Below are 13,138 nucleotides of genomic sequence, written 5' to 3'. Positions count from 1 at the left end.
ATGTATACAAATATCTGTATATTTTGTTTTATTTATGTTATATGTGACCATATTCTAATATACATTTAATTATCTGTGTTCTGTGTGTTTAGCATGAAGGGACTATAAAATTTAACAACCACCTTGTGTGGTATAATGACAGATAAACTACTTTGATACCTTGAAAATACTCTTACCTATAAGAAAATCTAATAAGACAGCAGAGTAAAAGACGACTCAAGCTCGTGTTGAGATTCTGAACTCAAAATTTTACAAAAGCCTGCCAACCTCTCAGTGTCAGCCAAAAACTCTTATTTGCTTAATGTTTCAGAATGAACTACATCCACACTTCCTGACTTCCTTGGTATAACATTTATCACGTCAAATGCAGCTCTTATCGTCAAGATCAGCATCAAAGGATAAAAGACCCCTTTTAAATTAAAAACAACACAACCCTACAGTGAGATAAGAAAAATCCCATAATCGGCACCCACCTGTCTGGGTATTTAATAGAGTATGAAACAGCCAGGTATCCTCCCAGGTTGTGGCCCAGCAGGATCATGGATTCCAGACCCACTTTAGCCCTCCACTGCTCTAAAGACTCCACAAACTGGTCCTCTGCCTCCTCAGCGTCTGTGGAGAACAGAGGCCGGCTGCTCTGACCGAAGCCCAGCAGGTCCAGGGCAAAGACGGGGCGACGCTGCGAGAGGGCGTCCAGGTTCTGAGCCCAAATGCCCACGCCGCCTCCAAACCCATGGAGCAGAACCATGGGGGTTTTGTCTTTGACATGGTCACTGCTAAAGGTCAGGGTCCAAAGCTGGTTGCCGTTGGAGACTGGGACAGACTGTTTAGAGAAAGTGCTGTTTACACCTGAAAAGAAAGGGAAGAGCAAGGAAAGAGAGTTCATTGGTGAATCTTTAAGACCACGATGCATTGCCAGCTAAACACAGCAGAATCTGTGTGGCAGGGTTGGGGCTTTTGAAGATAAACCTCAATGTGTGTTTATATTTCTGAAATGGCTTTATAAAATGATTCTTCAGATCCAAATAATAATAAATAAAACATTTTACACAATTTACTCAAATTAGATGATTACAGATCATAACAAACACATTTTCACTGGATGCTGAATAATTAGGACAGGTGTCGGCTAATAAGTCTGACATCGGGCCAAATTTCTTTCAAGCCGTTACATGGCGGCCAGAACATCATTTCAATCAAATTATTTCAAACCCTTGGAAACTCATGTGCACGTTTAGCTCAGTGGGTAGAGTGCGGGACTCCCGTTGGAGGAGTTGTATGATCCAAAATCCAGTGGACTCCCTTGTTAAACAAATTGATTAGCCAATAAGGACACATTTTCACATGCTCGCAATAAAGCATGTGCTGCAGTGTGTGTGCGCGTCCCGGCGTTTGATCCGCATTCGTAAACCTATGGACACTAATTTTAATTTCCCTGAGGAATTTCAGGGGAATCCAATCACACGTTTACTGAGAGCTTTTCAGAGGTGTTTCAATTAAGCCAGAGACTCTTTCGAATATCCTTCAGAACTTTTCAAAGTAAAAGCTCTCAATAAACTCAACATGAAGCACTGCTGCAAAAAATGTTCTTGCGCTTTTATTTTGGAAGGCATAATCACTTAAGAGGAAGTGATTATGTGAGTAACATTGCCATGACTGAGATATAATTCAACGTCAGCCGCTATAAATTTATTTATTTTTTATTTTTCTGCTATCAAAGCAGTCTGGCCGCGGGACAGATATTGTAGCTGGCGGGCCGGTTCTGGCCTGCGGGCCGCCTATTACAGACCACTGAATTAGGATTTACAGTATCTCTTATTATTTTAATCATACAAAATGTACATTTGGTCTAAACTGCTCGATGCTACACACCCTAGTCTCTGGCGATATAGTCAACTGTGCTACAATTCAGTAGGTGTCCAGTATGAAAGAGTGAGTGAGGGACTGAGAGAATGGGCCACAGTTGGGTAGAGCACGGCCACAGTTCCTGCTCACACTGTCCAAAAGTAGAATATATCGTAGAGATGAAGTCGTATTATCTAATTATTACTCTTTTCATAAATGAACCCCCATCAGAGAAGGAGATCCTTACATCGTAGCATCTTGTCCTCTGCGGTCTGTAGCTGGATCTGGGAGGTGGGACACCATGACGGCAGCCAGCTGGGGATCCAGCACCACCTACGCAGACAGAAAAACTTCATCAGGTTCATCAGCATCATCTTTATGAACTGCAGAAAGCACACGATGTCACTGCAGTGTGCGACTAAAACAGCGTTGGGGTTTAAGATATATAATCTATATTGAAAAGAGCATGATGACAGCACATGGACCGAATGTTAGCATGTTTGAGAGCATCACATCTGATGTCCTCTGCATCAGCTGCTCAGTGTGGTTTCCTCTTAAAACAAAGGGTGCTTTCTAATTTCATAGGCAGGCTCTGTTGACGCAATGTGGTTTAGGGGACAGAACATTGGAAAGTGTAAAGCTGAAAAACACAAAAACAGCAAACACAAACACTGACCGATGATCACAGTCATCTTTTGGTTCTTTGTTTAATCTCTTTTTCATTACGCAAGTCAAATAAAATACTTTATTTTCAACAGAATGTTCTTTTTATATGGTGGTTCATCAGGCAGCAGAACCCCCTCTGGGACAATGTGTGGAGATGCCAAAAAGTACTTGTACAGGAACAGGTGTCATTAGAGAGGTGTTTCTAATATTTTTTCTACCCTCATTAATATAAATGAGACAATTAAAATATCAGAAACACCTCCCAGTATAACATAATAGCAGCACAAACTACAGCCTCCAAAATAGTTTCAATAAAAACCATTTAATAAGATTTATTGCAGAGCTGTTAGACTGACCTGATTTTATCTACTGTTGGTGTACCTAATAAACTGGCATTATTTAAATACAATGTTTGCCAATTGCTGGAAAGTGCATTATGTCAGTTCTCCAGTATGTTACAGGTTCTTGTTCTCTACCATCAGTAAGCTCACTTGAGCCCAGTGAGTAAAAGTCTACCGTGGATCTGATTGTGGGAACATCTATATTAAAAATCCCTTCCAGACAGAATAGCAGAATAATTATTTGTGCCTTATGTGTTTATGTGTTTTTCTTCACATAAAACTTCAAATAACTCCTAAAATAACAGCAACATCTTCTTCTCTCTCATTAAAAAATAATAATGATAATAATCCAGGATCTACGAATGTGCAAGTATTTTTAATTACTTACTTTATTGTGGTGTCCACGTAGCCCCACACACTGCTGACCAGACTGTGAACACCGACAGCAGACAGTATTCTCTGAACAACCCTGAAGCCAGAACAAAATGAAACAACTAGTGAATGGGGGCAAAGGACAGTGACAGATAAAGGAGGGGTTAACGTTACTGTACTGTGGTAACTTGCGGCTTTCTTCCTCAGTTCCTGGTAGTTAACTTCCTCTAAACCATCATCTGTGGCAGATAGAGTTTTTAAATGTACAAGTGCACGCTGGAAAAACATTATACTCGAGGTATCTTCGACGCAGGAAGAGCATAAAACCCCTTCCTTCAGTATCAAGCCACCCTCCTCTTGGCACCGTGTTAGTTTTGTTTACCTTCAGGGTCACTGACAACAGCACGTTTGACCCTTTTTTGTTTTTTTTAAAAACATATTTAACGTGTTTAACATGCACGACCGGTTAACTTGTTAAAGCACGTTAAAATATACCGATGCTTAAGAAGTTATAGACACGTTAAAAATGAACAATGTTTAACCAGTTAAATGCTCGTTTGAAACAAAAAGTTAGACACGCGTTTAACGACAACAACACGCAGGTGTTACGCAGAATGACGACACGTTGAATATCGCTCGCGTTACTTTACTTTCACAAACACGCGTCTGGAGGGAGACACTCACCCTGCGTGTTCTGTCGCCGCTTGCTCGGCCATCCCGCAACAACACCGCCGGTACTCCACAAACCGTCTGTGGTACTCCCCCGCGGTCACATGGCGTGAAAGACTATGACGTAGACATGGTTGAACGCATTTGATTTGTTGCTTGAGGTACCGTTAAGTCCCCCGAGCGGTGCCTTTGCAGCTCTTTGCCGTCCACGGCGGTTCTGTCCCCGCTCATCGCAGCGTTTCTTTTCTTGTCCGTAACGCAAAACAAGCGCACCCACCCACAGAGCGTGAGACAGTGCGGAAGTAGCTTTTCTGTCAAAACATCTGAGGAGAGAGCTTTGGTAAGTGCTGAAATTACCTTATTAGTTTTCTTTTGCTAAAGCTTTGCGCATGCTAAACATCACACAAGGTTATCTTGTCTGCGCCGACTGCTTTTCGTACACACTAAAATGTTATATTTAGAACAAAACCGCAGTCTTGCAGAATGAGTCACCATTACCTTAAAGTCATTAAAATGTTATGAACACTGGTTAAACTGCTTACTGAACATCTCTTCTTCCATTTTCATTCAACTAATATTAAGTCTTTTTAAAAGCCATTGATAGCTTTAAAAATAAAATTAAGTTTACTCGACTTTTGTAATATTTTAGAATTGATTATAGAAAAATAAAATAAATGATAGTCTGCCTAAACGTCTTTAAACGTATGCATTTATTAAAGTTTTTGTAGATATAAACCACATGGGACATGGCCCGAGATAATATAATGTGTTAATATAAATATTTAAATTTTCATATTCAAGGTGAAATATGTTGATGAATTAAACCAAACAGACCTGTTTCACAGTAAAACGTTTGACTTAAAAATGATAATTGCATAAAAAAGCACAGACTGTGTGATTGATGGAATTGTCCGTGGTATCTCACTGACATGGTTTACTGACACGCTCAATTGAGAAGAGTGCCATAATTAATGTTGCTATGACAGGTTAAAATGTGGGCTGTGACAAATGGCCATAGGATCCAACCGCAAAGGTCAGCCACAAGTGGAAAAATATTCTTTGGTCTCACCCTAATGAAAAAGGAAATAAAAACAACTGCATCACATCACATTACATTACATTACATTAACTCATTTGGCAGATGCTTTTATCCAAAGCGACTTACATTTGAGGAACAACATACAAGCATCAACAGAACATCAAATTCAGCACGAGATCTACAACTGACAATACATACTAGTAAGAGCAGCAATAAATACTAGTAAGAGCACATATCACATCAATGGGGTAAATACCTAGGGAAGGAAGTAATTGTTAACAAAAAGTGCAATCAATACAAGATAATTGTAAGAGGATTGAAGAAGAAGAGCACAGGAAGTGCATGTTAGACATTAGGATTTAGAGGTGTTATAAGAGGAAGTGTTCACGGAAGAAATTAGTTTTCAAGAGCTTCTTGAAGTTAGAGAGGGACGCCCCTGCTCTGATGGCGTGCGGTAGCTCGTTCCACCATCGTGGTGTCATAGATGAGAATAGCTGGGACTGGGATTGCTTTGTGTGAAGGGATGGCAGAGCCAGGCGGCGTTCGTTGTACGAGCTTAGTGGCCGAGAAGTAACGTAAACTTGTATTATGGAGTTTAGGTAGATGGGTGCAGACCCAGTAGTCACTCTGTATGCAAGCATTAGTGATTCTGGAGGCCACGGGGAGCCAGTGGAGGTAACTCAGTAATGGAGTGACATGAGTCCTTTTGGGCTGATCAAAAACCAGATGTGCTGCTGCGTTCTGAACCATTTGTAAGGGTTTCAACGCACAAGCTGGAAGACCTGCTAGGAGGGCATTGCAATAGTCGAGGCGAGAGATAACCATGGCCTGTACCAGAAGCTGGGTGGCGTACTGAGTGAGGTAGGGCCTGATTTTCCTTATGTTGTATAGAGAAAAGCGGCATGACCGAGAGACAGCAGCAACATGGTCTGAAAAGGACAGCTGGTCATCAATCATGACACCCAAGTTTCTCACCACCTTGGTTGGAGAGATGGTTGAGGAGTCAATTTGTAGTTTGATGTTATGGTGGATAGATTACTTGGCTGAAATGACCAAGAGTTCAGTGCACAAAAGGCCTATTTCTCTCAAATATTGTTCACAAATCTGTCTAAATCTGTGTTAGTGAGCACTTCTCCTTTGCAGAGATAAACCACCCACCTCACAGGTGTGGCATATCAAGATGCTGATCAGACAGCATGGGGATTGCACAGGTGTGCCTCAGACAGGCCACAATAAAAGGCCACTCGAAAATGTGCTTGAAAAAGGAGATTGCTGCTGACCTGCCTTTCAGATCCTAATATACTGCCCCCCATGTTCATGTGCTGAATTGCATCTTGCGGATATGTAGCGTTGATTTCTGAAGACGTGCACAACCTAGGCTCCAAAGGAACGCAGGATACGCATGGCCGCCATCTTGCTTACGCAAACGCGTAGTTATAAGCAAGTATATCATAGGGCTGGACCATTTGACCTAAAATCAAAATCAAAATTAATCGAACATTTCACCTCAATTACGATAATTGAACGATTATTTTGTATTTGAATGTGTTGTTTTTTGCCCTCATAGTTCACTGAGGTTTATACTGTAAATATGGTCAATTATTAAAGCTAGGTTTATTTTATTTTTTTGATTCACAGATTTTAAAATCGGTTAGAGGTTCTGAATTTCAGTTTCGATTACTTTTAAATTACTTATCCACCCCTAGTAGATCAGGTCCTTTAGTCTCTGCAATACATTTTGGGCAAACGGTCTAGCAAAAACTGAATAGAGTCGCCCCCTGCTGGCCATTAGAAAGAATGCAGGTTTAAGGCACTTCCTCATTGGCTTCACTTTTCAGACCAGGAGGTTCCTGCTTGGTTTCACTGCAGTGCTTCCAATGTCGCTTTCCAACCGGATAAACAGAAATTTAAAAGCATTTACATGTGAGACCATTAATTTAAAGTTAAAACTGAAACAAAATGTGTGTTTCTTTGCTTAATAATATAATTCTTGTCATTATGATTTAACTGGGGAGAAGAGTATACCATACCATTTCACACCATTGGTGCAGCTTGTAATACATCATCTTTGGTTATGAGATTTGGTAGGAGATTTGAGCATCAGGAGTGCTAACCACGTTCTCACGTAACGCAATAAATTCTAAGCTGGCTTGCCAACCGCTGCAGAAGAAGAAAGTGACAAGAAAACATAGCGCCTTTCTCAGAGGGGGCGACTCTTCTGGTTGCAAAAAGAAGTCTGGCTCCATTAGAAATAATGGCAAAATGACCCTACTTCTCACCAGGGGTGGGAATCACCAGAGGCCCCATGATACGACATTATCACGATATTTATGTTGCTGATATTTGATTTTGTTTCGATTTTAAATATATTAAGATATATTGCAATTTATTACCTTTTTCCAACTTCCAATTAGGTCCCTAAAGTCAAAATTTTGTCAACATCTGTTTACTCTAAAAAGATACATTTCTCTGTTTGTTCATATCACTTTTTCAGTCCTCTATATGGTCCTGTTAAGTTTTCTAGTGGACTAAAAAAGCAATAGATTTTATTATTCTAGTACCAAAAAGTTAAAAGTCCCATCTGCAATATAATAAAATATCGATACTTGGCGTCCGTGTATCGATACAGTATTGCCATGGCAAATATCACGATACTATGCTGTATCGATTTTCTTTCCCCCACCCCTACTTCTCACCTGATTTATTACCTCAGTAAACACTTTGCTGACGAGTTTATGGTCTCAGTCGCTAGTTTCATGCTTCTTCAATACAAAATGATGTTAATTTAGTAAATAATGGTCCCATTTATTTTAAAATAGACCACAAAGCAGAGTATGTTTCGGGGCGGGATTATCTATGATTGACAAGTCGTTACCATGGCGACCTGTCAATCAGGCTAGAGCCGACTCTGTGTAAATTTAACCAGCGCTGTTGAAAAAGCTTATTAGGAGTCGGCTGTTCACTTTCTCTGGTGAGTACGTTTAGTTTTAAGACTGTTGTTCGCTAGATAAAAGTTATCAGCCCTGTTAAAATGACAGTTAACGTGAATTACAGATGCACTCAGCTAAGCAAGTTGGCTAACTCCACACACTTCCTGGTTGCAAAAACTCAACAATAGCTCCGACCTGTCGGCCATACTCGAGGCGTCCATTTCTTATATACAGTCTGTGGATCTAATATACCCTTCGCTAGTCTAGAATGGTTTCATTTGATTGCCGTGAGTGTTGTATGTTGTATGCAAAATCCAGGCAGCTTATAAATGGAATGAAAAATGTTTAGGGATGCCATGTCTTAGTGCTATCTCAATGATTGAGAGGGGACAAGGGCTGGATAAGGGGCCTGGAAGATGCCAGGATACTGTAGAAATATCTATTAGACTATTTCAGGGCACCCCAGTGGCCTGTTGTCGGGGCCCAGAATTGCTAGTACCACCCCTGCTCGCCAGATCAGATTGCATCAGAATCAGAAACAGGAAAATGGTATTTTTAGAGATGGCAATTCATTTTTGTCCTCTGTGGGCGACATGGCACTGAGGGCTCTATTTCAACACCATGAATGTAACCACTTTTAGTCCTGATGTTCTTTAAACAGCACATCCTGGGCTTTCTAGTGATGTCAAACAGATGGGGGTGTGGCCAACATAGCAAATGTTCTTAGTCTTTTCAAAATGGCACACCAACCAGCTTCTATGGCCATAAGGGAAGCTAATGATTTACATTTTTAGATTTTTGAGGTGTATGTTAATTTGAAGCATTTTACACTTTTTAAGTCCATGTCCTTTGTAATGGACGGTGTGACTTGCTTACAATGATCTTAGGTATTAATCATCATATATCAATCATTGATTTGTTCATCACATTGTATGTGTACTGATCTTCTTTCAGATCTTCATCCATTGAACAAAATGTTTTTAAAGGTAGTAATATTTTTTGGGGTTAAAAAAAGGTTTCTTAAAATAAATATGAATTTTCCATGATGAATTAAATCGGTTTTATATTGTTTTAAGTGAGAAAACTGTAATAGAAATGGGAAGCAAATGTATGGCTTATAATTTATTTTTTTCCCCATCAAATTAGACCTGATCCCCTAATGTCTAACATGCACTTCCTGTGCTCCCCTGCAAAGGACATGTGATGAAACTTTTCTCTTCTGGGTCTCAGGAGTGGTCACAATCAACATAGTAAGCGTGCCTCCATTATCTTTACTGAAGCACTGCCACAAGGCCAAAATCTCCCACCTGTGCACAAGAAATACTCACATCGTGGGTAGGTTGGGATGTAATTCATTGAGCATGTTCCTGTTCAACATTAAACACAATTTAACAACAACAAAAAAACATTTTTAAATACCTTGAGTACGAGATAATGTGCTGTAAATTAGATTTAAGAATAATTAGGTGGCAGCAGGGTGGATATTAGGTGCCTCCAATGGAGCTATTGGACAATGACTTTCTTCAAAAATGCACCATTTGTAATATAAATTTAAAAACTGCCGCTACGTGTAAAACAGATATTAGTGTCTAAAAGGCTGAATGACCCACGACCCAGTGTGTGGTCGTTGTTTTGTCCTGCACGGAACAGGACTGTAACGTTGGTGGGTGTGACGGCTCAAGTGTGCTGCGCTGCTCCGTGACGTGCAACATAACTAAAGTCCACCGGGGCGCCGCCGCCTTAAGACGACACACAGGCATGTGTTCAATCTGACTGTTCACAGATCAGCAGGGCAGCTTCTGTCCCGAGGCTGGAACAGAGCCGTTTCCCGGACAGACACAGATTTGGGTGAGTAGCTGCCCCGATACGCGACGAGCCCGAGATCAGCTGTAGTCGGGGATCCGGTGTCGGCGCTGCCGATGTCGCGCGGTGGCGGTCTGCAGTTTGCGACACTGCTTTCTCACTAATGCCTATTTTACTGACATGCTCGAGCCCCTCCCTTTCTGCGTGTGTGTTCAGGTCAGCAGAATATATCTGTCATCTGCTCACCAGACCGCTGCCCTCACACTTTCTGCATGTGGAAGAAATGAACTCACCCAGTAGACTCTACTGGTGGGAGGACAGTGAGACTTCTTACTTTGACTTTGTCCTGAGGACTGCCATCTTTGCTTGTTCTGGGCAAATGTCTGGGCTGTTAACATTAAAGATACACTCCCTGATATTGTTGTTTGTCAGGTTTATGAATGATCTATGACATCAATTTAAAGTCCTGTAATTGTACTTTTATTTTAATTATTTATTTCTATGTGTTGTGTTATCAGAATTGTATATCACATATTTTATTATAATCATATATTTTATATAAACTCCTTCTCTGAGACGTTTTCTTGTGGTTCTTCTGGTGCAGGTGCCCTGGGAGAGGGGAAGATGCTGCTGCAGGGGCCATTAGGAGACGGCAGTGGCTCCAGCTTCACTCCTCTGGTGGTGGTGGAGTTGGCCTCAGACACCAAGGAGGAAGCCATTGCATGGCTGCTGAGCAGGATAAGAGACCAACAAAGGAATGGAGGTGTGGAAGTTACAGTTTATCTACTTCACTGTAATATTGGTTTCCACTGTTTGGCATTACATTCAGTATTATTAATTCTGCTGTTGCCCCCAGGCGCTGAGCTGCTGGTGAAGCAGCTGGGCCCGGGAGTCGGGCCTCAGGAAAAGGAGAACCCCAACCTGTTCCTGGTGGGGGCTACGTGGCAGAGACTGCTCTCTGGGGCCGAGGATGTGGGCCTCTTCAAAGAGTTCAATGATGGATCCATGAGAAGCTTCACATTTGCAGACAGACACAACTTTCAAGACTTTAAAGGTAAAGTCCAGGAGGAGGCAGCATGAAGGCGGCTGTTTGTCTTTGAAGTATTTCTGCTATAGAATAAATTCTTTCTTAAACCTGCTATAATCTATATATTTTTTAACAGCAGTGTATCAAATGACAACGTGAAAACAATGTGAAAGGTCGTTTGCTGTTATGAACCTACAGATAATTATTAGTGGAATCTGCAGCTTTTTTTAGTCCTTTTTTCTCAACAAAATAAATATCTTAATAGAAAAATGAAGTGCTGATTAGTTTGTGCTTCAAATGAATTAAATCAACATTTAGTGACAATATATTGAACATTTATTATATTGTTATTGAGGAAAATTATATTGCAATAAATATCATTATTGTTTTATTGCCCAGCCCTACCGTGACGTCACCATTAGGTTTCTGAAGAACCGTTGTGAAGCTCATTGCATCAGTCCGGCTCATGGCGGCTCCGGCCGTCGCCATCTTGGCTGGCCCTGACTCTGGCTAATCCAAAAAAGGGGAAAGAGGTGGAGCTGAGCCGGGCCGAATGAAGCCTGGTCGGTGGAGCACCTAGGGGCTAGCCACCTGAGAGAGCACCCACCTGTCACAACCTTAATTATTGTCATGAGTAGGGAAATTAGCTACAGACACCAAAAATGTTTTTTCATTTGACACTTGGTGGTCTGTGGAGCTTAAAAGGTGATGATATGTCAGTGTTTCTGTTATTGCAGGTTTACCTGTGGCTGATGCTGCACCATGACAATAGCCCAGATCCAACCAAACAAGATCACAGAGTACTGGCTGCCCCAATGCTGCATTGTAACCACTGTTCCAACATGTAGCTGATTTCTAATCATCACAACACTAAGTCTTGCAAGGTGCTCCAAAATCAAAAGAGCTGGAGAAAAAAAAACGAACTGCGGTGTCAGAACAGACTGATGTCGTTGTAATTGTAGTATTGGTCGCAGCTTGAAATGCCGGCCTCGCTGCCGTCCTCTGAGCTGTAGCAGTACGTCTGTTTAACACGCCTTTGTTGCGAATGTCACGGTGGCTGTGTGTTTGCTGTTTGTGTCTGATCTGCTCCGTGTCTCCAGGGGATGGGGATGACTTCCTCAGTATGGCCGAGTGTCAGTACATCATTAAACATGAGCTGGACACATTAAGAGCCAAAGATGAGACTCATGTACCCGGACACTCCCAGGTCAAGCTCTACCCCGGGAAATCTATCAGTGAGTGTCTTTCTGTTTGAAATTCGAATAGGCGGATCAGTTTAGTAATGCTTCTTGACTTATCAGCTATTGATCTCAATGGATTACACAAAAGCAGACATTTCCATCTGGTTATTTTGTCTAAAAACAGTTTCTTAATTGATTTTTCACAGTATATAAGCTACATAAACCATGATTGGAGATTTCCTTACTGCCCTAAATAGTTTAATTTAGAATTGTAATTTAAAGAAATTGAATGTCTTTGTGTTTTTGTGTGTTTGTGGGACTAAACAAGCAATTTAAAGATGTTACTTGGCACTCTGGGAACTTGTAACAGCCATTTTTCACAATTGTCCTGACATTCTGTAGACTAAGTGATGAATTGTTATTAGGATAATAATTCACAGATTAACTGAGAATGAAAATAATGCTATAATGCTGCGCTAAATGAATCCCTTAAGTAATTACTGACAATTATTGTATACATTATAAAATTGTCAACCAATTACTGAATACTGAATTTGACCGAAAATGTTTTCCTCTTTCTGTAGCAGATTATTTATTTATTTAGTTTGAGCTCGTGACTGAAGATTTCAGCAGCTTTTGTGGCACATTTTAACTCTACCTCCAGTATAAGGTCAAGTATCTTAGTAGTAGTGAAATATTAAAGTTGCATGAAAAAGATGGCAGCCTCCACCTCTGACTGAACACAGCCCGTCTCCCCCACCACTGCCTCTGTACCTCCCTCTCTCCCTTTGTCTCTCTCCCTCTCTCTGCGGCTGCAGTATGGAAACAATAAATATGCAAATGCGGTGAAATATTCCCAAAGCGAGATAAGGAAGCAATGAACTTGCGGTGGAGATAGGGTGCCTCTATTCAGCGCCTGTGTTTGACAAACCCGCGTTAAAGCAGAATGTAATCATTTTCGACAAATGATGCACTCAAGAAATGGCAGATGAAATGATAGAGCTTTCATGTACTTGTATTTAGTCACTCTGTATTAGACAATAGGAATTACTGCCATAGACGGAGCACTGTGTACAATGGGCTGGCTCCCAGCTATTGTTTGCCTGTCCTTGTTTTAGAAAATTAAGCTGCATGTTTATTTGGCTGGGAAAGTGAGTTCAAAAGTGATGAGGGTGGGGGATGTTTTTTAACTCAAAAGTCAGTGAAACATCTTCCAAATGATTCTAACTTCTACTACCCAACTACCTACATATACACAACATTAT

The 13,138-nt window shown here is 41.0% G+C and overlaps 2 protein-coding genes across 3 annotated transcripts in view; one reads left to right on the top strand and one right to left on the bottom strand.

Moving 5' to 3' along the window:
• abhd5a (abhydrolase domain containing 5a) overlaps window positions 1-4,038 on the bottom strand; it is a 12,265-nt gene extending 8,227 nt beyond the window's left edge. The window contains exons 1-4 of one of the 2 annotated variants that reach the window (XM_046045453.1): window positions 3,909-4,038; window positions 3,241-3,321; window positions 2,093-2,178; window positions 474-849 (exon numbers count right to left, since the gene is read on the bottom strand). In XM_046045453.1, the coding sequence (XP_045901409.1) occupies window positions 474-849; window positions 2,093-2,178; window positions 3,241-3,321; window positions 3,909-3,940 (575 nt within the window). In that variant the 5' untranslated portion in view covers window positions 3,941-4,038. Of the gene's footprint in view, window positions 1-473; window positions 850-2,092; window positions 2,179-3,240; window positions 3,322-3,403; window positions 3,844-3,908 lie in introns of those variants that run through there. The other variant, XM_046045455.1, reaches the window with a different exon arrangement.
• A 5,560-nt stretch (window positions 4,039-9,598) lies between these two features.
• ano10a (anoctamin 10a) lies at window positions 9,599-11,962 on the top strand. Its single transcript, XM_046045456.1, has 4 exons — window positions 9,599-9,710; window positions 10,270-10,428; window positions 10,522-10,719; window positions 11,793-11,962. The coding sequence occupies exons 2-4, from the start codon at window positions 10,290-10,292 to the stop codon at window positions 11,945-11,947; spliced, it is 492 nt and encodes a 163-aa protein (XP_045901412.1). The 5' UTR covers window positions 9,599-9,710; window positions 10,270-10,289; the 3' UTR covers window positions 11,948-11,962.
• The last annotated feature ends 1,176 nt before the right edge of the window (window positions 11,963-13,138 follow it).

This window comes from Micropterus dolomieu, linkage group LG03 (assembly GCF_021292245.1).
Source record: "Micropterus dolomieu isolate WLL.071019.BEF.003 ecotype Adirondacks linkage group LG03, ASM2129224v1, whole genome shotgun sequence".
NCBI classification, from domain to species: domain Eukaryota; kingdom Metazoa; phylum Chordata; class Actinopteri; order Centrarchiformes; family Centrarchidae; genus Micropterus; species Micropterus dolomieu.
The sequence above is the reverse complement of the archived record's forward strand: the minus strand, read 5'-3'. Positions and strand labels throughout refer to the sequence as shown.